The sequence below is a fragment of the Eufriesea mexicana genome, unplaced genomic scaffold (assembly GCF_001483705.2).
Source record: "Eufriesea mexicana isolate 0111107269 unplaced genomic scaffold, ASM148370v2 scaffold382, whole genome shotgun sequence".
In the NCBI taxonomy this organism is placed as follows: Eukaryota; Metazoa; Arthropoda; class Insecta; order Hymenoptera; family Apidae; genus Eufriesea; species Eufriesea mexicana.
This window is the reverse complement of record NW_016908540.1, coordinates 1,181,692-1,208,775: the sequence shown is the minus strand read 5'-3', so window position 1 is coordinate 1,208,775 and position 27,084 is coordinate 1,181,692. Positions and strand designations below refer to the sequence as shown.

Below are 27,084 nucleotides of genomic sequence, written 5' to 3'. Positions count from 1 at the left end.
GCCAAAATTTAAAAAAGAAATTTACAATTTGCGAATTTTCTGTATATTCTCTATTCTCCGACATACATAGGATAAAATAAAATGTTTAAAATAACCATATTATTTATCAACTGTTGGAATTAAATGACACTGTATTTTTATCTATATTACTCTAATAATTTATTACTAACAATTTGGTTCTTATTGTACAAACTCTCTATATACCTTCTTTTATTCTCAACTAACTCAACTGACTCAACTAACAAGGACTGAGGACTAAGTACTGATTTATTGCCGAAAATCTTCATATACAAGGTGTCCTAAAGAAACATATACACACTTTAATACCTTATTCTTTCTAATTTATTTTTTCTTTTCTTCAACCCATTTAAAATAATAGCTGATTTTAGATTAGACTTTGAAAACGTAAATACATTTTAAAGTGCTGCCATCATAATCTGTAATCCATCTAAACATATACTGTTTTTATAATCACGCAAAAGTGTGTATATATCTTCTTGGGATACCTTGTATATACACATTGCTCTCCCCACTCCAACTAGGAAGCTCGTATCTACCAATTATATGCATATAATTACCTAAAGAGCATAAAAAAATTCGCAACTGATTATTTTGTTTCGCAATTTTTGTCAGTAGACTAAATTTTCGTTGCAATAAAAGTGAACATAAATGTTGCCAAGATCAGCAACGCGATTTCTAATACTCGGTAAGGAAATCGAGGCAAACATCACCGGTTAGAGCCAGCTCGTAGACAGGTCCGAACGTAAACATCACGGGTCGTGGGTAAATTTTCGCCGATGTCTCTGAGCCTCAGTCCCGTGTTATTCTCGGTCGCGTTCGCACGAAGTTTCTCGAGGTGTGACCGACCGTGTTGTTAATCATGGCACGCGTGATCGAAGCCGAAATCGTAGGGCAAGCGGTTAAGAGCGGGCAATCATCAGAAAATCCGACGAACGCTAAGTTGAGCAAGGTACGTAGTCCACCGAGTAAGCACGCCACCCCACTGGTAGCCGGGGCGACCCCCTGAAACGTTCGCCCTGTTCAGCGATAAATTAACGCGAGCAACAAATTCGGCTGGCGCGATCCCCGTGGTCCCGTAAGAGCATGTGCATCGATGGGACCAGGCGGGGAATCATCAGGATCTCGCATCGCGTGGAACGATCGCGATCCTATCGTCCAACAAATTCGGCCGTGTGCACGAGTTACAGCCGCCATAAAATTCCGGCCATTTAACGATGGCAAGAATTTATTGGATATTTTTGGTAGCTAATGTGGCCAGTGACCTGGGTATACCTTCTCCTTCCCTTAAATTCTTCCATTCTTCGTCTGTCTTCCCTCCCTCCTCCCCTCCTGGCCCTCCGGAGTAGCCTGGCTGTCCTAAAACTCGCGTACTCCTCACGCGGCGCTGCGGAGTACGCGTCTCCTCTGATCGAGCATGAAGATAATGGCGCCAGGACGGGTTCATTTATTGGGCGTAAATCTCGGCTCTCCGCCTAGCGGCGCTCGCCGTGTAATCGCGTCCTATACGGTTATCCCTCTTAACGTATTTCATCGAAATTCCTGGTGTCGAAAGACACCGTTTACACGCCGCGACGTTAAGGAAGCTTTACGACGCGGCCGTGGCTACCGCCTCGTTACGAAACCGGTGTTAGGAAGCGAGCGAGAGGGCGCGACAGAGAGCAGCTGAAAGTCGGTACGCGAGGAAAACGTACAACACGAGGTCGGATTTATCGACGACGACGATGCGCCGAAATACGAGCCGCGGCTGAGGCAAAGCCGCGGGAAACGCGCAGGCCTGGTATTCGTAAGTGGAGTCGCTCGTCACGCGAGAAGCCGATATTTTATGGATTATCTGATCGGAACGGGGGCTCCAGTGTAACCTGCTGCTGGATTCTGGATGGATGTCAGCTGGCCTCAGGTGCCGGGTTGCCGCGGTGCTCGGCTCACGGTTTTGCCACGGTTCCAGTTAGAGTTTCCAGCGGATAGGGTCCGTTTGGAGTTGGGTCAGGTTAGGTCTGGCTTTCTTAGGCTTCGATTTGAATTGTGGGAGAAAGTGGAGCAGCAAGAGGTCGGTTCATGGGACTTGTGAGGGTTGTGGATGAGTTTGGTAGGGATTAAGGGTGTAGGGGTCAGAGTGGTCATCGTGGATTTCGGTGATTTCCAAATTTGTCGTAAACGATGGAATTTTAAGCTAGTTCTTTTTCTTTATAGTTCGAAATTGGTCTTAATTTCAGAGATATTTATCGTGGATTTGGGTAATTTCCAAATGTGCCGTAAAAGATGGAATTTTGAGCTACTTCTTTTTCTTTGTAGTTGGAGATTGGTCTTAATTTCAGAGATATTAGCACGAAATTTTGTCGAATTTTGAGGATAGGTGTGCATCTGTTGGATAGGCAGAAGCAAAGATGCTTGTCAAAAAGTAGATTGTTTATATAGACTAAACACTGTTATCTGTTTCTCGAAGCAGTGGCGTAGAAGTTGCGAGTTCACTGCCAATTTTTCTGATGTAAAAGTTGATAGATAGTAACATAATTTTAGGCTACATGTAAGGTATAATTATTCGGTTCGATCAAAGATTAAATATTGGTGCAGAGGGAGAAGTAGAGATTACAGAACAAATCTCATACATTGTTGCATTCTTTTCTTAGAATCTTAAGATTTTTGTAACAAAAGACTGTAGTATATGGAGAATAATGTAGATTCACTCAGAGATTTTAATTAAATACGTGATTGGAATGTAAATAAACTTCATTCCAAGTTATATAATAGTAATGGATTAAGACTCACGAAAACGACAAAGAAAACATCCAAAAAATCTTATCTAGAATGTATTTATCTAGCAGGAAGCCTAGAAAGTCTTATCTAGACAGTTATTACTGAAAGCAATTTAGGTAACGGCTTAGGAATAATTCTTCCGCTAGTTGGTGTCATTCTACACTTTGTTGTAACATTAAATTTGCATAAATTAACGTTCATACCAAACGTCAAAGTATACAGTACACCTAGAAAAATCTATACTCTAAAAACTTAAACTTGTTCATCCTAAAAATGTTCAAAATACGTTCCTAGATAAGTTTCAAATGTCTCGAATCCACCTATATTCACTGAAATCCAGGAATAAATACAGATCTAGATGATCCAAATGCAAATATAGAGTATACTGTGATATGTCACACTAAAATACAAAAGAATTATATAATACCAGCAGGCGATTTAGAATGTAGATAATAAATATTACTTTATCAGTACCATGTGCGTCACAATGATCAGATCAAAGTAATATTCCAATGCGACTAACTTCCTATCTGTTTATCACGCGACAGCGTTCCACATTTGCCAAATATTTGTCGATCAATTCGAATATTCGTCTTCGACATCACCCGATATCGCAGAATTCGGGACTTATTAACACGCAGTCCCCTTGTTTTGCAGGTGAGGTATCAGGTGAGAACGTGTCCGCGAGCTCTGGACCACGTGGCGGCGATCGTGGAGAGGCGACTGATTTAGGCACACACACGGAAAACAACGACGGGGCCACCCTGGCCGCCAACACAGCGGTCGACGCAAGGGGCGGCAGCCCCCAGGGTGCCCACCTTTCCGGTGCGGCAACCCCCAGACCGCCGAGGGGGAGGAGGCGACAGAACCAGAATGGTCTCGACACTACTCAAGTAAGTTGCACGAGTAACCTAATTTTTCCCCGAGATTGACTCCTTCCCGTATTTTGACGAGTCTGACTCGCGATGAAGGTTTTGGCCCAAACACGAATATCACGAGCCAGACTCGTGAACAGAACATTTTTCTAAATATTGTGTTGAAACTGTCACCTGTTATAAAGTATAATATATTTATAATATTTATGAAAGGAAGAAGGATTAGAGAGTACTTTCACAACGGTTGTATCGCGTAGAACTGACTATATCACACGTTTTCGGGCATCAGTATAGTTTATTGACGCCTATCGTTTGGGTCCGGATTTCGTCGAGCTAAATGAAGGGGTTGATGCCCTAATCTCGGCTATTATCTGATCCAGGATACCATGGAATTATTTTCTTCCCTCTCTTCGTCTTGTAATCTGACATTTTAATTTTTAAAAACGTTCTTGAATTCGTAATAATTTTTGGCATTAATTAGGAATTAGTATTAAATGTAGGTTGCAAAGTAGAAACGGAAAATGATCACAAAAGTATGCTAGTCTCTTGAAAAGTTATATCAGGAGATATTTGCATTGATTATACCGATTGTATTGTACTGTATAATTATATAAGTTCGAAAGGGAATTTGAAGACATCTATAGTAAAATAACAAATTTAATGTAGTAGACAATGGTAATTGTTTTGATCCTCAGTCTGATAGTCCCATTATTACGATTATGCTTTTCAAATGAAATAGCACTTTGAAGACACGTGAAGGAATTTTTGAGTCATTATAGTGCAACCCAAGAGTTGATCAAATCAAAGGTTACTTTAATTTTATCTAATAGAGGCTTCACTGTCACCCAGGTGCCTTTTTATTATTTAATTTATTGTACACTAAAAGGTATTTTCGTTATACAGAAAATTAGCAACTCGCAGAGCTTTCCTGTACTAAAGTTGCTAATATTTCGTTCAAGGACGTGTATAATTAACAACAGGAAGTGAAGAGTCGTTAATATCAATTATTAATGTTCATAATCTCGCTAACTGGAGGACAAGTCTCGTCTCACGAGTGCGCAGGGTTAAGTCTTCCAACATGGGATATTCGGCACTTTGAAGTTACCTCTTTATCTGCAGCAAACTTAGGCTAAGACACTCTTTGACACAAGCCATCCATTCGAGGATCCCTTTCACCGAAGGTTACCGACCTTTACCCTAAAATCAACAATCCCTTTTTTCCTCGTGTGCACTCATTCGCCTCTTTCCAAATCCTTCGTGATCCCTCCGACCAATCCCTACTCACACTACGAGCCGCCTAAAATTACCTGCAACCCTTCTCGCAAGAATCCGACGAAGAAGAAAGCAAAAGGAAGGAAAACCGTAGAGGAATTTGACGCACGTCCGTGGTCAGGCTGTTTGCCTTCCAACAAATATCCAAAAGACTCGTGTTGGCCGCGGTCTCGAGTGTTTGATCGTCATCGGGAACAGGCTGAAGGAGCCTCCTCGAGATAGAGTTTACCAGTGGAAGCGGTAGCGTGTACACGTGTGCACGAGCGGTCCCGTTCGATGCAGAGCCTGGCCGGGTGCTCTATGACAGCGATGTCAGGCAAAGCCGCAGTGTCATCCCGTCGCTGACATCCGTTCGACGCTTCTGTAAACGCGGTGCCAGAGGCCAGTGAGGGAAAAAAGGGCGAAGAGAAGGAAGCGAACGGTTCGGTGGCCGGGAAATTATCGACGGTCATCGTTCGGGAAGAATGGCCATCCGATGACACGTGAAAATCCTTCGACAGCTACCGCCATCCTTGCTCCCTCTCGATGAAGATCGCCGCGTGGAAACAGCGGTCAAGGATAGAATTGACAGGGAATCTTGATAGAGCTGGATACTCGGTGGATCCAGTCTGTTCGTTCGTTTCGATCGGTGTATTCGATAATTAGTCTGGTATGCACGCCAAGCTTGTTCTATTTTGATGGACGAGAGGCAGAGCAAGGTACTTGGAAGCTGAGACGAACGATCCGTTTTTTCCTTCTCGTTCGAGCGAATGTGGCTAGGTGGCTGGGATTAATTGGAGTGGGATTGGTTTGATTGATGGATTTTGGAACAGTAGAGGAGTTTCATCTGTTCAGTATGTTAATTGGCCTGTTGCGCGATTGGCATGATGCGGATGTAACTCTTCCTCTGGTTTGGTACAGGAGAAGTTTGTCCAACTGTAGCATGGTTAGGCAGATAACTTAATATTACTGCTGCTCCTGTTAAATATTTACGAAAGAATGCGTTGTTAAGACTGTTTCATGCTTTTCATTCGCCCGTTAGAAGCTTGGCAGGAATAATTTAAAGCGTTGTGATTTTGGTGACGTTGTCATTGACACCATTTAGGATTTTGATTGAAATCACTTAAAGCGTTGTAATTCTAGCGAAGTTGTCATTGACACCACTTAGGATTTTGGCAGAAATCATTTCAAGCGTTGTGATTCTATCGAAGTTGCCATTGACACCATTTAGGATTTTGATTGGAATCACTTAAAGCGTTGTGATTCTATCGAAGTTGCCATTGACACCATTTAGGACTTTCAACTTTCTTTCAGTTGTAGCTAGTTTTATTATCAATTAGTGAAAGTTTGTTGAAGTCTGACACCAAACATTGGCAATAAATTTTATCCTAATTGTTACTGTAACACGTAGGAATACTTGAAGTGCAACGATGATGTCGGTCAAATCAGACAATAACACAAGTTTATTTATGACCTCCTGAAGTGTATAGTTAGTGTCAATGAAAAAGACTGCCACATGGCACCTTTCTTTTTCCTTCAGTTCAGTTCTATGTCAAAGGTCATACCATTAACGTTGCATTCCTTAAGTTTTATAGAAGTCATTTTTCACCTACTTGTCTTTAGTATTCACTATACTGCTGAACACATAACCTCTCTGCGTTGTAAAGGTAAATAAATTTATTTCCCTGTTTTCATTTATTCCAATTCAGTTCCTAATTTATTGGTTATATATAATAACCAACGTAATAGGTTACACCTATTCAAAGGTGTAACAGTAAAGCAATGTGAAGCAGTGTGACCAACAGAATGCAACTATGCCTATTGGATTGTTCTCATCTGGTCATCCTCAGTTTCCAGCTACTCCTCTAATTAGCCAAAAAAACGAGCACGAGAAACCTGCAGCCTCGCGACTGAAGAGAAGCCTACTTTCTCCGAAGCATCCCCATCAAGCACATAGACTAGCCAGACAAATGAACCACGGTGGCAAATATTTCTCTATTTATCGTGAAACGGGTCGCGCACGTTCGCCAGGACTGTCCTTCTGGTCGCTTTTCTTTCGCAAGAAACTGGCAGAAACGGGTGGACGAGCTCCGTGGAGCCATTCGAAGCGGTGTACACGTTGGGATCGTGTCTACGTTGCGAGAGCCTCGGCCCCTTGTCAGGAAGAGGTCTCGAGGCGAGAAAGAGATTTACCGTGGCCTGTTGGAGCGGCTCCTCGGACTCCTTGGGGACCCTATTCTACGCCAATCGAGTCTCGTTCTTCTTGGTGTCACGTCGCGTTCTCGCCGCCGAAGAGGAGTCAACTGTTACGCCACGCGTTGCCTTCATTACCATATCTCAGATGCAATCTGTTCCCGGGAATTAATGCGCACTGATATTTCCTGCCGGCTCGGATCCTCCCCGAGCCCGGGGCCCTAGAGTGGCTAAGAATGACGTTTTCAATGACAAAGGACGCGAGAGGAGAGTCCACGGTTCGTGTTGGTTTTAGCCAAGATATGGGATTCCGTTGGGCCTCTTCGTTCTTTTTTACGACTTCCTTTTTGGTCACGAGGATCTTTATTGGCTAGTGGAAGTGTGATGTTTGCAGGTGTCGTGATTGATGTGTTTGGTATCGGGCCAGTAAAGGCTGTGGTTTTATTTATTTCTTCTTTTTTTCGTATTCTTTGAGGATATACCTCCTTTTTCTTCTTTTTTCTTTCGTCAAACGATGCGAGGTAGCTGTTGGAACGATCAACCGTCGTGATTAATTGCATTTTAATAGGGTATTTTAACAATGTGCTATATCAAAGCGTAGGGATGATTTATTTCATCTACTTATTTATTTGTGAATGTACACGTGTTATACTTAATGATACGTTCCACTGCGAGGCGATATAATTCTGCAAGGCCATAGATTTGTACGGGGAACTTGCTCGCGAAAGAAACTTGGAATTCGAAGGAAGATACGCGTATATATATCAAGGAATTCTTTTCAGCAAATATTTATATATCGTATAACACCTTGCGGAAAATAGAAAATTTTATTGCATTTTTAACCTTCGTTGGTACCATTAACTCCCTGCCTTGTGATTTTTTCTACAGGCTGCTCGAGTGAACTAATTGCCATTGCAAGGCCATCTTGTAACATTAAAATGTGTATTTACACGATTTATTTATTGTTTTATTTAATAATCTTCAGCGTGACGAATAGAAACTGATGTTGTATTGTGGACTAACGTTGCCTTTATCGAGAGGAAATTATGATCCTTGATACGTGTGTGACCGGATGTTGCAAGGGATTCATTTTGTTTCCATCAGTAAAAATGCGAAGATATTACTGTATACACGGAATCGCGAGATATTTTCAATTTATTTATTTATTTATTTATTTATTAAACAGAAAAATCCATTAGAATTCAAAGAAAAAGAACGTATAAGAAGTTTACAAGTTTCTTAAAATAGAACAACAGCAAGCATCCAGAGAAACACCAACAAGTTACAAACACCATTGCATGATTGTTGTTATTTACTATGGAAGTGATTCGACATGTAGGATTGGTGTTTGAGTATTGTGATTTGTAACAGACAGGCCGGATTGTACGCGATGTTCTAAATGCTCCTTGATGTACATAAAGGTTTATATCATTAAGTAAGGAAGGACATTTAATCATCAAGGCCATTTAAAATTTTGTAAAGGAAAAGGAAGTCCATAACTGTCCTCCTAGATGCTAACGAGATGAGATTCAATCTGTGCAAGATAGGTACATAATCATGGTCAGTAAAATGCATCGGGGTACCCCACCTATGAACTGCAAGTCTCATGAAGCTATGTTGCACTCCCTTGATAAGCTTTATATGCTTGTTAATATGAGGAGACTATATAATAGATGCATTTTCGAGGTTAGATCTTTTATTTAATATTATTTAAAAAATTAACGACGCGACATTTAGTTAATACGTTATACCTGTTAATAGTTGGTTAATTGTTAGTATAGTTGTTAGTTATTATGTTTCTGTGTTAAATTTAAAAATCATAATTCTCGAAATTTATGCATCGGGGTACCCGACCTATAAGCTGCAAATCTCATGAGAAGCTATGTTGCGCTTCCTCCATAAGCTTTATATGCTTGCTAATGTGAGGAGACTATATAATAGATGCATATTCGAGGTTAGATCTTTTATTTAATATTATTTAATATTATTTAAAAAATTAACGACACGACATTCAGTTAATATGTTATACCTGTTAATAATTGGTTAATTGTTAGTATTATTGTTAGTTATTATGTTTCTGTGTTAAATTTAAAAATCCCAGTTCTCGAAATTTATGCATCAGGGTACCCGACCTATGAGCTGCAAATCTCACGAAGCTATGTTGCACTCCCTCGATCAGCTTTATATGCTTGTTAGTGTGAGAAGACCATATAATAGATGCATATTCTAGGTTAGATATAACAGAGGTGATGTACAGTAAACTAAGACAATAAATATTGCTGAAATCAGAGACCTTTTAACACTAGATTTACGAAACCCGTCAATTTGACGAATGTCAAATTAATATTGCTCTAATTATACGATGGTAACATATTTAGTTAACTTATATTAAGACTGTTAATATTGTAATTGTTTTTAAATTAAACTAATCGTTAACAGAAGAAAAGACACGTGGTTTCCTTTACCTGTAAATTTGACAGGTGTCCGTAGAAATAGGTATATATATAGCATCTGTTAACACTGGTGTTAAGAAAACCGATTTGTTTCTTTCGAAAGAGCTTCTAACTGTGATACTTAATTCGTGGAATATAACTAAGGGAAGTATTGGGATTTTATGTTGCAGGTCAAAACAGAACGCCTTACACCAGACAATAATTCGACGTCGTCGAGGAGCGTGACGCCCTCATCGTCCAGCCATCCAGGAACGCCGCCAAATGCTACCCCTTTGGGTGGACCCGAGGGCCCACCACCACCCCATCACCTCAAACACATGGAGCAGATGATGGGACGAAATTATAGCGATTTCATGAGAAGCCTCGCTGCCAAGTACAATAACGCCAACCCTAATGAGTGAGTAGCCTCGCGTTCCTCTCAAAACGACTAGCCTCCATTCCCAGCTATTAGCGGTGATTCAAATGGATTTAGGTTTATATCTCCTTTCCTTTCGCGTGTATGGAAATTATAACTCGATTGGCCGAGATAATTACCCATGACACTGGAACCCACTGCAATGGAGATCTTTAATTCCTTCAGAGAACCGAGAAATTTCATCCTCTTAATTAACAGTAATCTCTGCTGTTAGGCTTACCGTGGGCTGCTAATCTTCGCTAATTTAACTTCCTCTCTGTACATCACAGTTATACAGAAGTTCGTGTGTTTATTAGGTCAGCTTATATGTTATACGATTTTTTCAGAATTGAGGATCTTAACACAGGTTCGAGGAAATATGATAGAAAATGAAGGAAAATGCAATATGTCTTTAGTTCTCGATCTATTCTTCCTCTATTCTTTATTTTTAATACGTCTCTTTTTAAGTTTTATAAGCATCCTTCGAAATTGAATTTCAGGTTCAATTTCAAAATTAAAGTATTATCGAAGGACATTAATTTCGAGCTACGTTATTTGTTTGAATTTCAATTCGATGTACACTGGAAGTATCAAGTATTAATCCTTTGTTAACACGTTGACTGCCGTGGTGGTTATAAATGATCTTGTCTTCTCAGTGAGGCTATGGTGGTCACTAATATCCATCGATACTAATTTTTTAAATTCATATTTGTTTTATTATAGCCATTTTTTAGAACTTTGAACAACGTAAATAAATAGAGAACTTAGAATAGTAAAGGTTAATAACTTTCACCATGTTTTTCTTTTTCTTCGTCATATTGTTCAATAATTCATTATTATATCCTGAAAATAATGGGAATTCTGGCGATACTAATTTTTTAAATTTTTATTTGTTTTATTATATCCATTTCTTGGAACTTTGAATGATATAAATAAATAGAGAATTTTTAATAGAAAGGGTTAATAACTTTCACCATGTTTTTCTTTTTCTTCGTCATATTGTTCAATAATTCATTATTATATCCTAAAAATAATGGGAATTCTGGCGATACTAATTTTTTAAATTTCTATTTATTTGTTTTATTTTCCCCATTTTTGGAACTTTGAACAACGTAAATAAATAGAGAAGTTTAAATAGAAAACGTTAATAATTTGCACCATTTTCTCTTTTTCTTTTTTATCATATTGTTTGATAATTTATCATTATATATTTTAAGAATAATAGAAATTTTATCCTGGCCTCCTGAGCGTGGCAGTCAAAATATTAATACCTATAGACACGATGGATGCATTAATTACGATAAAAATTGTCCAATTTCTCACAGACAGAATTTCTCTGCATCTTCTTCCTACTGTTATTGCAGAGCAAACGAGTCCCTTCACCGATCTACTATAGTAATCCAATAACCTCTATGCCCTGTCTATGAGAAATAAAAATTTCCCGAGTCCTCTCAGCGATCACGCATTCCACGAAGCTCCTAGATCAATTCTCTCAGACGCAATCATCCGTCTCGAGCGCAGCAGCCGCGACTAACTCCATCCGGTATTATTTAAAGAGCATAAGACCTTGAGAGTCGTGACGCTTGCCTTGACATTCTTCATACGATCCCCGGTGTTCCGTGTGCACACGTGGGAACGACGGGAACGCGTAAGAAGCGATCCTCGACGAGGACGTCCGCGCAAAGGCAGCGCGGGGTAGGGAAAATATTGAGATATCGATGCTCCTAGGACCAGAATGGTGCGAGTATCTTAGCAACGCGGAATATTGTCGCCCAGTGCAACCGGTTGCAATTTCACGGACGTGTACGTCGACTCTCAGCTTCCGGCACTTGGCTGCGGGTCGGTTGGCAGAAGGTACCAGCCTGGTCGCTCAGGCTAAGTTCCGCGTGACGCCAGAGGCCCTCGCGACGCTTGCATCTGTGGCATTTCGAGGAGAAAGTGCCTACTTCGTCGTTTCAATTCGGCCGATAAATATACAGGTAGTGGTGGGATTTCAGGTACTTCCAATAGACTCGAATCTATTTGTACGATGGAAAATTCGAACTTCGTTGACCATGATTCGAAGTCTAGGATTCTGAAGCGTCTTGACAGAATATTGCGACAGCTTTGGGTATCTTGAGGTCGTGAAAATGACTTAGATGATTGATCCATGGATCTACCCTTTTCAAACTTTGAAGTTCATTTCAGTATTCGATTTTTTGGACAGCAAATGCGAGATTTAGAACTTCGTAGCGTGATTCGAAGCCTAGGATTCTGAAGCGTCTTGACAGAATATTGTGACAGCTTTGGGTATCTTGAGGTCGTGGAAATGACTTAGATGATTGATCCATCGATCTACCCTTTTCAAAGTTTAAAGTTTATGTGAGTATTCGGTTTTTTGGATACCAAATGAGAGATTTAGAACTTCGTCAAACGTGATTCGAAGCCTAGGATTCTGAAGCGTCTTGACAGAATATTGCGACAGTTTTGAGTATCTTAAGGTCGTGAAGACGACTTGGATAATTGATCCATCGATCTACCCTTTTCAAAGTTTAAAGTTTATGTGAGTATTCGATTTTTTGGACAGGAAATGAGAAATTTAATTTTAATTAGAGTCTCGTGTTGTATCCACATTCGGGACATTAGGGAAGGGCTTGATGTGATCTGTTTTAGGTATATTTGGTTGCACTATCAATACAAAAGAATAGATCAACGAGGATTCATAGGGTAATTTAAAATATGGAGTATAGATTGGAATTCATGAAATGGGTACGAGGTTTATCTTCAATTTTCGATAAATGGTACTTTTCAGAGTTTGAAGTTCACACGATTGTTCAATTTTTTGAATAGAAAATGAGAAATTTAATTTTAATTAGAGCCTCATATTTTATCCACATTCGGGACATTAAGGAATGTCTTGATCTAATCTACTCTAGGTATATTTGCTTGCTCTATCGGTACGATAGAAGAGATGAACCAGAACTCATAGGGGAAATTAGAATATAAGGTATGGATCGGAATTCATGGAATGGATGCGAGGTTTATCTTGTAATTTCCGATAAATGGTACTTTATTTAGGAGAAATTTGGTTCTATGACGTCGTTGGACGAGTCCGTTGAACTTCTTTCCCGGGGCTTGGGTTGATCGTTCTTGGAATGTAGAATCGTTTGGAAGAAATTTACGGGACACTTAGCTGGACGCTATGATATTTCATTTTAGGAAATTTTGGTCGATAGTATACTTTGGACATTATTTTTTAGTACTCTTGAGAAATCTTGCTGAGAGTGTCCAAGTTGCAGGATGAAAGAGTGATAGTCGTATCTATTTATCATAGTTTGATAACCTTAAAATAGGTTTCAAATATGGAACAAGTTTGTGTTTGTTTCATACTTATTCATACATTCATAGTGCTTTCTGTGAGGCTCCTTATTTGTCACACGCATACCAATTTTATTCTGTTATTATATCCTATTGTTATGTTATATCGCTATTTTATTTCCTGTTTAATAATCTCTTTGCTCTTTTTCACTACCCTTTCATTCCTCAACCTAACCTGCCCTGTCTCCATATCTATGCACACTGACATACCTAAGGTGAAAAATAAATGTTACAATATGGAACGTTCGCTGGCACGTATCGTTAACTTGGAGTTACTGTTAATTAAAAATTGAATTTAAAATAAAAGGAAACTACCTGTGAATTTTTCACTTCGAAATATGTTTCATTCAATTCCAAGTTATTCGGATCATTTTTGTTACGGGTTTTAATTGCCCGTGGTTTTCTTCTTTAACATTTTCGAGTACAATTGTACCCGTTAGTCTGTCAATTCGTGAGCAATAACTGTGTAATTTATTTAAATTAGATAGGCATTTTTTAACGATAAGTATGTATGTATGTGTATCTAATACTTGTTTGACAAACGAGGAATTTGAGATAAATACAAGGGAATTCTGTTCATTTGTGTTTGTTCCATTATTCTAGGCTATATATCCGCACTTAACTATGCGCGTATAATAGTGACTTTTATTGCGTAGTAAAATCGTAAATCTTGGATACTTAATTTGCGGTTAGAATTGTCAGAAATGATCAGCTATAAATTATGATCCATTGAGGAACGATTCTGTTATTTTATTAACATTGCAAAAACGGGCGGCTGTACAATACTAATGACATCCCATTGATATAACTTGCAGCTTTTAATGACTTTAACGATAAACCAAGAGATAGTCGAGGGACAGTCACATAATTGTTTCATTAACTCCCATGTCGAAGTTAATATAGTAACCCCTGTTAAATTTAATCGAACAAGAAATATTTAGTGTCCATATAAAAATGTACAAGCATAAATTCAACAATCTATTGTGAATTTTTATTAATAAGTATTTATATTATTCTTTTTCTAAAATTTTAATTCATCATTGTATTGATAATAACGGTCTGAAATTTTCAAGAAGGATTGGAAAATTCTGATTTCACGCTAATTTGTAAAAATAAGGAATGGGAATAAGAAAGTAGCAAAAGATTTGATGAACTTTTATCGTTTGGTACTTTTATTGTCACATTTGAACAAAAAATGTTGGTTTAATTCCAGCTACTTCAGTTCGCCCAGAAATGGCTATCCTCCTGGCTTAGATCCAAGGTTTCCGGCATTCAAAACTGCCGCCACACCATTCGTCGGTTTGATGGCACCCTTGGGTGCGCCGCAGCCGTCAACCGTGTCAACCACCTCGCCACTCTCCAATAAGGACCCGAAAGAGCAGAAGCAAGATAGTCTGTTCGGCAATCCCATGTTCCCACCGATGTTGGATATGTCGTCCACGCAAACGCTTTTGCACATGATGAGGACCGCAAATGCCGCTCAGAATGCAGCCGAGCTGGAAACCTACCTTAAAGGTAATTTTCATTTTTACGCTTTCTTCCAAAGAGTGATAGAAACATAGAAACATAGAAATTGTAATTCTTTGGCTTGAGAAATTAGTTTCCAAAATTCTTTTATAAGCGGCTAAAAGAACGACGTATGAAATTTGATGTAGACAATATAGACTCGCATTCAAATTCTGTACTCTAAATGTTTAAAAAAAAGAAGAATTAGCTTCCAAAATTTCTTTTATGAATGACCAAAAGTTTGACTTATAAAATTTGGTATAAATATCATAGATTCGAATTCAAATTCTGTACTCCAAATTTAAAAAAGAATTAGCTTCTAAATTTCTTTTATGAGTGGTTAAAGGAACGACGTGCGAAATTTGGTACAGACAATATATATTTGATATAGACAATATAGATTTAAATTCTGTACTCCAAAGTTAAAACAAAGAATAATAAGAATTAGCTGCCAAAATTCTTTCATGAATGGCCAAAAGATCAAAGTATAAAATTTGGTATAAATAATATAGGCTCGGATTCAAATTTTGTACTACAAATTTGAAAAAAGAAAGAAGAATTAGCTTCCAAAATTCCTTTATGTATGGCCGAAAGTTCGACGTATAAAATTTGGTATAATAACATAGACTCGAATTCAAATTCCACACACCAAATTTTTTTTTTAAAAAAAAAAAGAAGAATTAGCTTCGAAAATCCTTTCATAAATGGCCAAAAGTTTGACGAATAAAGTTTGGTATAGACAATATAGATTTTAATTCAAATTCTGTACTCCAAATTTAAAAAAATGTTAGTTTCTAAAATTCTTTCATGAGTGGCCTAAAGTTCGATATTTCAAATTTGATATAAACAATATAGATTCGGATTCAAATTCTGTGCTCCAATTGCAAAAATAATTAGCTTCCAAAATTCTTTCATGAGTGGCCTAAAGTTCGATATTTAAAATTTGATATAAACAATATAGATTCGGATTCAAATTCTGTGCTCCAATTGCAAAAATAATCAGCTTCCAAAATTCTTTCATGAGTGGCCTAAAGTTCGATATTTAAAATTTTGATATAAACAATATAGACACGGATTCAAATTCTGTACTCCAAATTTGAAAAGAAAAGATTAGCTTCCAAAATTCTTTGACGAGTGGCCAAAAGATAGACCTACGAAATTTGGTATAGACAGTATAGACTCGGATTTAAATTTTACACTCTAAAAGTGATCAGTAGCCAGTATAGGGACTACGAACTTTGCACGATTAGTATCGTTGGAGGAACAGTGAATTATCTGTGATAATCAGGTGCGAACAAAAGAGACGCGGGAGTAACGAGTCCTCTGGATCTCTCGAGTCCAGGAGGATTTGCCCCACGGAAGAGGCAGAGGACGGAGACTAGGAGGTCTGGAAGCGTGTCTCCGAAGCCGAAAGCAACCCCTCGACCGACCACGCCACCCCCAGTCAGGTGTCCATCACTATGCGGCCACATGCCCTGCGGAGATGGCCAAGCAGTGAATCGATGGACCATCGAGGACGTCGTCAATTACGTGTCGTCGATCGACATCTGCGCAGAGTACGCACAGGTAAGTCTTTCAACCTATTTACTCCTCTTTAGCCCTATCTTCCTTTATTTTTCATTCAACCTGTACGAAAATTTCGCAATTTCGCAAATTGCGACATTCGTTATGGCGAACAAACGCGATACCTACTGTGTTCGTCAGGTTTCATAAGAACCGTCACGAGCACTGGGAAAACCCTGCACCGTGATGACGAGAGGTGCATACCAATCAGGGCTGGGATTTTTAGCAGCACATCGTCAGTGAAGATTCAGGGGGCACATTTTTCTTTAAATCGGGAATGAAATTCGATGGATTTGATCCCGATTTATATATATATTTTAGATTTTTCTCGATGTTAAAAATATGACACTGGAACTATTACGAGTTGTTATAAATATTCATATGAGTCGTTCATTGCACAAATCGATTAACTCCACTTTTAGAAAAATCTTGAATTTATGTGTCAAAGCACTTGGTATAGTCATAACATTTTATATTTAAAATTTTTTTAAAAGTGGAGTTAATCGATTTGTGCAGTGAACGGCTCATATATGGTATATGGATATAGTTAATTCATATTTTGAGAGGGTCTGTTCTTTCGAATATTGTACATTTTGTAATAATTAATTTGATATGGAGAAATTCGAAAAATTGAGGTTGTAAATTCAGTGTGTCGGTATTAATACGTTAAATGATAAAACACGATTTTTATTTTTTAAAATGGCGATTAATAGCTGCTGTTTTATATCATTAGCAGTGTTATATTACGCAGTTCCCAGTGCATTAAATTTCGTCATTTATTTTCGTTTAATTTCCACTCAGATAGGTTTTCTATATCTCTATGTATGTGTATACTAATATCGGGGCTAGTAGACCTAATCACCCTAACGACCAGAAAAATATCAGAAATTCATTTTACTACCTGAAGCATAATAGCAGCTTCATTTTCGAAAACGACAATTATCAGCTGCTCTTAGACATCGTTAAAACCATTAATTTACGCGACTCTTAATTCCCCACATTGCGTAATTTACTTTCATTCAACTTCGAACCTAATAGCCTTTCCACGATCTTTACGGACACTCCATCAAGCTTAATCTACCCAATAACCCTAACGAGCAGAAAAATATTAGAAATACTATAAATTTAATAATCGCGATTTAACGTCGCGGTGAAATTTACTATAATCCTCGGGGGGAAAAAATTTCGACAATCTTTTGCATTCCCTATCAAACGTACGAATTACTCCACATCTTAAAACCTTCGCCTCCCTCGATTACGACTTCCTCAATCCCAAGCCGCAGTTCACGATCATAATTAAAAGCGAGGTTCACCAAAGGCTACGCTTTTAATTGCTTCCCCGTCGCTCCGATTTCACCGAGAAATTTCTCTCTAAAAAAAAAAAAAAAAAAAAAAAAAAAAATAATAGCAAGAATATATATAAATAAATAAAAATTTAAATTAGGAAAAATACAATTTTGTTTTAGTAGCGATGTCCCATCGAATTTCGGATTTCGACCATCACTGTTTGATAATATTCCGTGACCATTTTGTGTTCTCTTGTTATTAGAAGCATCGTTTTCGCGGTTCGAAAATTAGAATTGGACCGTGAAGTCGAAGAAATCGCACGGTTCGGAAAAAATTGAACTGAACTTAAAACAGAACGTGAATCGGCTCGAAAGAAAGCAAGCAATTGGAACGTAACGACTTGATAACAGACCCATTCGATTACTTCCAGATCGTTTCTTCGAGCATTTGATTAGCATTTTCGAATCTCGAATTGCTCGAATATTGGAAAAATTCCGACACCTCTATTCGTATTCTCATTTCTCATCTCCCTCCCCATCTAGTAACGTTCGAGTAGCTTCGAGTCTCATGAAAATCCACCCCCTCGTCAGAAATTTCTTCAATTCCTACCCAACTTCATCGTCACATACTAAATCACAATCTTCCTATTTTTCTATTTAAAATTCGTCTCCATTACTAATTAATCCGTTCCCTACATAAAAATTAAGAAATCAAAAAATATTGTTAGTCGAATTTAACCTCCATAACCACCACTGTAATTATCGTCAAGGATAAATAAAATAAGCCACTCGCGAAATAAATATAAATATATTCATAAATATATTCATGATGGCAGAAGGTAAAATGTGATATAAAAAGAATAAAGGTTGTATGACGCGAGTCACCTTTACTCGACGCGTTACAAGTCAACACAAATCAACAGGATGGTGGGAAAAAACCCTATATCGAGCTATAAAGTTACTAGAATGCTGGAACATCCTTTGATATTTTATCTTTTCAAATATCAGAGTTTCTTCCATCTGTCCATGTTTTTCTTTGAAAATATAAGACATAGATAGATGGAAGAAACGCAGGATGGACCTAAGCCCAAGCGAATGTCTAACGACACGGATACTCGAGTCGTCACGAGAGCTCGCACGGAATAATTTTGAACGTGCCAGTTTTAATTGCTTTTGAAAGTCGTTGGCGTAATGAGGCGTATCGAGATCCGTCGCGCAATATCGTTTGAAAGAGAGGAGAGCCTCCTCTCGACTTCCACGTCGCCACGTCGATGAGGCAACCGGAGGAGGTCTAGGAAGCTCTGAATGACCTGGCATCAGTCAATCCGGACAGTCTGGCATCGGCCAAGCGTTCTCCGGTTAGGAGAGCTCTGTAATGACCCCTCGAAGCTAGAATCGACCCTGCACACCCCTCTCTGATCCTCGTGTCCGCACTTTCTCCCCCGTTTTCTTCCAGAGGACTCTCGGTCTCTCTCGGTTCCCTAGGCTAACATTCCGCCGCGAACGTGAAGTTATTCGTAATCGTTCCGCCTGCTCGCTCGTTTTTATTGTCTTTTCACGTGGAATCACGTTTTCGATGGAACGGGGAAAAGTTGTCTTCTCTGGAAAGGCGCGCTTCGACACCCTGCACACGCGTGTTCGCGCGTTCGTGTGTGGTGAAAATGTGGCTGGTCGCTGGGTCACGGGGGGAGCGGTGAGGCGCGATGGAACAAAGTGAAAGGGTGAAGTTGAAGTGTGCAGAGGATGGAGAGATGCGATTTGGCTTTGGTATTTCACTTTTATGGGGATACCTGGCTTTCTTTCGCCTCGAAGGGCAAGGTTCGTTTGGAACTCGAAATTCTCGCTTGTGAAGTTGGACGAGGATTTTCTGAAATAGGGAACTTTGTTTTTGTAGCCTTCTAAGTAACATTGTTTATTTTTATCGTGATACATTGTTGACATTCTAGAGATAAAATTCGAAATTCTGGTTTATGGAGTTGGTCAAGGATTTTCTGAGATAGGGAACTTCGCTTTTGTAGTTTCCTAAATAATATTGTTTATTTTTATCGTGTTACATTGTTGACATTCTAGTGATAAAATTTTAAATTGTGACTTGTTGAGTTGGACAACAATTTTTTGAAATAGGGAACTTTGCTTTCTTAGCTTATTAAGTAACATTGTTTATTTTTATCGTGATACGTTGTTGACATTTTATAGATAAAGTTCGAAATTGTGGCTTATTGAGTTGGACTAGGATTTTTTAAAATGGGAAATTTTTATTTTTGAGTTTCCAAGGTGACACTGTTTGTTTTTATCCTGTAACATTGTTAGTACTCTGTAGATAGAATTCTATTTGCTCATGGAAGAAAGTATTTATTTGGAACTTATCTAAGGATAATTTTAAATGATAATGAAATGCAAATTGGTTCTCATTTAATCTCATAGGGAAATTATTGATAATAAGTTTCTTATTAAATGTGTATTCTAATGATCATTATAGATAGACAGTTGGAAACACTCAAAAACAAATAAAACAGGGTTACAAAATTTTTTTAAACGTGTTTATATAGGTGTGTTGCTTTTAAATTATTTACAGTATTATATAGGATTAATTTCAAAAATATTTTCTCAATAGAAGTACTATTATCTATGTTTTACTATAATCAGTCCTTTTTTATTTCCTTCATCGAAGTTCATAATTAGAATTTCAGTCAAGAGGTATGAATCCCTGTCTCATTTAAGAAATTGAAAAATTTAGGAAGTATTTTTTGTGGATTCTCCAAAGAAGGGAATTTTTTAGTCAAAAACATAATATACTTGCTATTTTTCACATTCCCTTTATTAATTCCCAATATTCCAAATTATTCCCAATATTAATTTATCCAGTATTAATCTTCATTACTAAAAACTATTAATTATTAATTCTTCATTTTATTATTTTCTTCAAATTTTATTCAGAATTGAATAAAATTTTAAAGAAAGTAAGAATAAATCCTGAGTTACTTTCTCGTATAGATTTCTCGGCAATTTTTAACGAGGGTACCCGACAATAAGAAATCAACAACACGCCTGCTATAATAATCTCCATCTCCAACACTTGCTTCCACCATCGTCTTTGTCTTCCCGCTCTTTTTTCACCCGGAGTTCTTAAATCCTCAAAGAGGATCTCGCCTTTTCATTCCTTTTCATTTAACTCTGGCAATCCTTCATGTTGTCACGCAACCGGTTCAAATGACGTTTTTGTGAACCGTGTCTGATTTTAATCGCGTAAGTGCGATATCCATTCAGCCGGGTATCCTGCTCGATCATCGTCAAAGACACGATGGATTGTTTTATAATTAGAGCTTAAACCCGACGCTATAATTATGGATCTGATAGCGGTACGGGCAAATTGATTAATCCCGGACAATTAAGCGTTACTGGCTCGTTAGCATGAGCCCCGGTATTCTTACGAGGCTCACGATGTCACGAGTCTGTTTCCTCGAGTTCTCCGGGCTCTTCGCTTTCTCTGGCTCAAGTTATTAACCTGTCACATCGTCTGCTCAAAATCCTAAAACGTCAGGGATTCTGCGGGATGCCTCGTGATTCCATCGTCGTGAATTCTTGCTTGCGATTAATAAGAAAGTTGCTTCTTCTTTTTCCTTTATATTCCCACTTTTGTCGAAGATAAAGTGACGAGATTAAACGCACTCATTTTCCCATTCCTCTTTTAATAGCGTTCTTGAACTTGGAGCGACGGTATTTAAATATTCGGATGAAATTAAATGGGACTGTGGCAATTTCTTCCCCCTTTTCCTTCTTTTCTTGTATATTCTGATTTTTCTCAAAGGTAAAATGGCTACGGATATTTTTATTTTTACGATTTCTAAGGGAGAAAATAAAATTTATTTCAGGAATAATAAAATCGGATAGATCTGTATTACGTGTTATATTTTAACACTAAATTATGAAGGGTTGATGTGATATATCTACTTATATTTATGAGAGGAGGTATTAAATTGATTTGTTCCAGACATTTTGTTTTTGCAATTTTTAAAAACTAGCAGCTGATTTTACAGTGTTACAGATAATTTCTATTTAGATATTTATCTTTCTCGTACCACTATAATTATTATCATCTGTATATAGCGTATTCAATTATTTATAGGTTAGTGGCTCTAATATTAAATTACATGTAATATAATATATCAAAATATGTAATAATAATAACATGTAATATAGATATCAAAAATATAAATTACAATTGTAATGTTATTATTATCATAAGATTATAATATTATAGTATTTCATGCAATCTGTAACATCAATTATTAACACTAAATCTACTAGTATCCATATGTTGGTTTTTAAAGTTTTAATTAAAAATTTCACACTCAACGTTGTCGCATTGGTCACTTGTCTGCAATTTTTCTTTCAATACAGGTATAATAAATTTTTTAATATTTCCTCGTGTTCAATTTTTCTAAACTCTCTCTCATTTTATTTCTTCCTCTGTCGGTCATTTCACCAGTTATAGTAACCACATGGTTATTCCAATGTTATGGATAGATCATTTAGTACCATTCTTCAAACATTTGTTTCTTTAACACCCGAACTACCAACCCAGTCAAAATGATTGGTCCCAGAATTTTCCTTTTTGCAATCACCGAACACATACACCTGGTTTAAGAATAAAATTGGTATCAACTTATATTAAGAAAGAACTGTAATCGATATATTCACTCATATTCATCGTACCGCTGAAATTACTATAATCTGTGGACCTTATAGTTAGGTACCTATTACAGATCGGTAGTTCTAGAGTTAAAATCCTCATTGCGTTCTCCCAAAAATCTTCTAAAATTCTAAACGTTGCATTTGAACATATACAATAAAATTGGTTTGAATTAAATACACGCGTTTCCAAAACCTCACTTCGTAGGACCGCATTCCGACTTCATGGATAGAACAATTGGTAGCATTCTGTACCGAAAGAACTGTTTACTCAAGACACTCATCCGAGGAGAAAAATGTTCCGAAGCCGGGAACCGTCACCAATTACTATCTCAATAGACCTCTTTACCCGCGTCTATTTTCAATAAAAACACGAGCAGGTTTCTCCCCGCGGAGGGAATCGAAAATCCCAGAGCGTCGGTTCGAGGAATCCTCTTGAACATCTGTTTATCCAGCGCGGTGTGGCGCCCCATTCGATAACACGGTCGATTCCACCAAGAACAAGAAACCTCTCACGGCGTCTCCGTGACGTTCCGAAAACACGGTCGAGCGATTCGGCCGATTTCGAAGGCGTAACGTGGTACCTCGAGGACTGTCAGATCCGATTATACCCACGGCTATCGTTAGGCCTCGTTTGCGGTCCTCGAAACGTCAGCCTGTCAGGGCCGTAAATTTTTGCGGGGGCACCCACCTAGTCATGCATATTCATGAACGCTCGGACGAAAAAGGGAGACCTCGAGCATTTCGATCAGCCATCCGGCCGATTCGAGAATGACGAGGGGCCAAATGCGAATGCATGCAGACGTTGCTCGATCAGGGACCTTCTTCGTGTTTTCCACTCGATGCTGAATGAATCACGAATTCCATTGACTTTTCGGTAGTAGCGTTTGAGGTTTCGTCTGTCTATAGATTGTGAATGGTATCGTTAAGGATTTTGAGGATTGTTCGGTTCGTTACAGTGTTGGATTTCAGGTAGTGGGGATGAGTACACGTTTTCTTGAAAATTTTCTTCACACTTTGTCGGTCGCTTGGGATGAAGACGATCGGGACAGTTAAAACAGAAGCATAGCGAATGCATTGTGCCACGCTGATCCGAAGTCACGAAGTATGTGACAGCGGTCGGCAAAGTGTGAAGAGATTTGTTTTCTCGACGTTGACGTCGCGAGATCGAACAAAAATCTGAATCTCGCATTTTAAAAATTGGTATATGTTGGTGGTTGCAGAGTTAAACTTATATGGCAGCAGAACGTGATTTTTGTAATGTAAATATATTTTGTATTTTTATTACACATTATATAATAGGACAATGGTTTTCACATGCACGTGTTTACATAGTATCGGTTCTACAAGGACTGAGGCGATGATACACAAATGACGAGGACGAACATGGATTACATTGGTAACAACATATAAACAGAGATGTCGCAATTTGTGACTTAAATTCTCCGACAGTATATATATATTCATCATTTACCCTTTTCCTTTATGCAATGTCTCTTCCCTAATTCCTTCCACGTCATTCTTAATTCCGAAATTAGAGATATTGTAAAGAAGAGATATTGTATAAAGAAAAAAGGTAAATGATGATTAAGGTTTGATCTAAAGGATTACTATACCTACCGTTATATGTGTGTTGACGTTTTCGAGAGATTAGATGTAAATCAGTAGATATAGAACTGTTGGATGACCAATAAAATAATCTTTGTTGCTGCAAATCCTAGGACTGCACGTCCCAGGTTAAGTGAAGGATTGTTGTATGTCCTTATTGCCAGCATCTCTTGATTTGTATACACTCATCGACACCTAGTCACCACTTGGGTAAACCTTAGAAAGGACCAATATATCATCCATAAGGCGATAGGCATAAGGATCCAAATTATTTAAACATCCATCACTATCGAAAACAGTCGAAGCTAACACCCCCAATATTATTCACGATCAATAACAAGGCACACACACACCTCTTACATTTCACACCGATCCATCTTCTCCTAAAAATCTCACGAAAACAGGACAAGTATCACGACCAGACTATCAGCCAAGACCCACGACGATTAACCCTTTGCACTCGAGAGGTGACTCTCAGTCGCCATTTAATCAGATTCTAAAGATCAATGTTAATACATCAAATTTAAAATTAGTCAACGATGCGTGGAATGTCGAAGTAAAATAATTCTACGTCTTAATTTGCATACGATTTCCTATTTATGATTTTAAAAATATCCTCGACTTTATGACAGAAAATCTTCAGATTACTATTTTTCTGTCATGAAAAACTCGTCGAGTGCAAAGGGTTAGCTCAGTACGAGAGACTCTAACACATCAGAACTCTTTAGTTCAACCCTAACCAGGTCTAACTATTAATTTAGAGTAGGCCGGATCCCAGCAACATTGTCACATTTGCGTATTTATTAAATTAACTATATTTACTAAAATAACTATATCTACGGATTTACTAAAATAACTATATTCACCTAACCCATTGGAACCCGGATTTCAATATACAACACGGGTTCTAGCAACAAGGCTACGTTGGAAAAATACAAGTCGGCGGAGAGGGAAGAAACAAAACAGAAATCGAAACTGGAACTGATTGAACTGACTACTGATCTGAAAACTGTACTGAAACTGTCCTTTCGCAAAATTGGTGGGTGCTTATATAATGTTATTTTTTTTGCGGGGGGGGGGGGGGGAAGATGACCATTGGCCGTTAATGAAAGCAGGATTGAGTACGAGTCAATTGTTTTTGGACTCTGAAATTGGTCTGCGTTTATCAGCCAGGTCCTTCTAGTGACTAAGGGCCAACGAATCGTTAGTCATCCAACAAACCCATTATTGATATTTCTAAAAATAAAATCCAGCATAAAATTCCTATTTCTATTCCTATTCCTCGACCAATTCGATCAATCATCGAATACGATTGCAATAAGAAGGTTGTTCAAAGAACCCAGTAAGCCATTGCCATAACCTAATATACGTGCAACACGACAGAAACACGACTCGATACAACCGGGAATATCCCCGAATTTTTCTTCAACAACCGTAACGCTCTCCAATCACAGCTTTCCCACAAAATTTCATTTCATGCAACATACCTCGCGCACCCCATAAATCATGCAGCCTACACATCTCTGGGTACACGCAAAATTCCGCTGAAATCTCGAGCGGCGGCGCACAAAATCCTCGCAATAATCACCGCGGATATCGAACCGGGCAATTTATCACATCATAAATCGGCGTGGAAAAAAGCATGATAGATCGTAGCGCAGGTCGTATCGTACGCTTTCGTTAACTGCCTCGAAAACGTTGGCAAAGTTCAGCGGTGATCGACGACGGAGGCGGGCCCCGGTTCTCGTGACGAATAGTAGATAGTGGAAGCACGAACGTACGATTTACAAGATTCTCCAGTTCGTAAATAGCGAGCCGCGTCGCGGCCATCTCGAGATTATCTTATAAAGGATACCGCGGGTCCCCTGATCAACGGTGAGAGTAGATCGTTCGGTAGATCCACGCTGGAATTATAGCGTCGATCCTTATCTAGATCTGGAATAGCGGCGCGACCGCGTATACGCTCACTTTCGTTCGAACGGAACGTGAAACGTAGCGAACGCGGCGAGAAACCGAATCGTCGGGAAATGTAAATAATTGCCGCGAGGACTGCGTACCTAATTATCGCCGCGCGTTTGGCAGCCGCGATTTATGATCGCTCGGTTAGGTGTACGTTCAGGACAGCGCGGTTTAATTGCCCGTTAATGATACTTGCTTCGAGATTTGCGCGTAGCCTCGCGTGGAAATTCGACGAGGTTGGAAAAACAGAACGGTCTTTTCTCTCTTCTGTTTTTTATTTTTCTATTTGCTTTTCTATCGGGCAATTTTATTGGAAGTTTTATAGCGAGATAGGGGGCGAGGTAGAGAGAGATCTGAATGGTTTGACGGTAATTAACGTTTGGAGTACTTGGTACATGGTGTTCCGGGAATTAGATGTACGTAATAGGAGTTGATGGAGGTTGAGAAAATGGAATTTTCCTTTTTGTCGGGGAATTTTATTGGAGGTTTTATGGGGTAATAGTAGGGGAAGTAGTTAGTGATATAGCGAGGTTTGAATTGTTTAATAGTAATTAATGTCTAGGGTACTTGGTATTTGGTGTTCCATGAATTAGTTGTATGTAATGGGAGTTGATGGAGGTTGAGGAAATGGAATTTTCCTTTTTGTAGGCGAATTTTATTGGAGGTTTTACGGGGTAATAGTAGGCAAAGTAGTTAGTGATGTACTGAGGTTTGAATGGGTCGATGGTAACTAATATTTGAAGTACTCGGTATTTGGAGTTTCGCGAATTAATTGTACGCAGAAGTTGATGGAGATTGAGAAAATGGAATTTTCCTTTTTGTAGGGGAATTTTATTGAAAGTTTTATGGGCTAATAGTAGGCGAGATAGTTAGTGATATAACGAGGTTCGAATGGGTTGATGGTAATTAATGTTTGGAGTACTTGGTACTTGGTGTTTTGTGAATTAGTTGTATGTAGAAATTCATCGAGGAAAATGGAATTTTCTTTGTCGTAAAGGAATTTTATCAGAGATTTTATGGGGTAATAGTAGGCAAAGTAGTTAGTGATATACCGAGGTTTGAATGGTTTAATAGTAATTAATGTCTAGGGTACTTGGTACTTGATGTTCCATGAATTAGTTGTATATAATAGAAGTTGATGGAGGTTGAGAAAATGAAATTTTTCTTTTTGT

The 27,084-nt window shown here is 38.4% G+C and overlaps 1 protein-coding gene across 3 annotated transcripts in view; it reads left to right on the top strand.

The window, feature by feature from the left end:
* Positions 1-27,084, top strand: part of LOC108545230 (uncharacterized) — a 413,787-nt gene that overhangs the window by 223,121 nt on the left and 163,582 nt on the right. For all 3 annotated transcript variants that reach the window (XM_017896744.1, XM_017896745.1, XM_017896746.1), the window contains 4 exons: positions 3,433-3,668; positions 9,718-9,944; positions 14,512-14,813; positions 16,093-16,370. In XM_017896744.1, the coding sequence (XP_017752233.1) occupies positions 3,433-3,668; positions 9,718-9,944; positions 14,512-14,813; positions 16,093-16,370 (1,043 nt within the window). The remainder of the gene's footprint in view (positions 1-3,432; positions 3,669-9,717; positions 9,945-14,511; positions 14,814-16,092; positions 16,371-27,084) is intronic.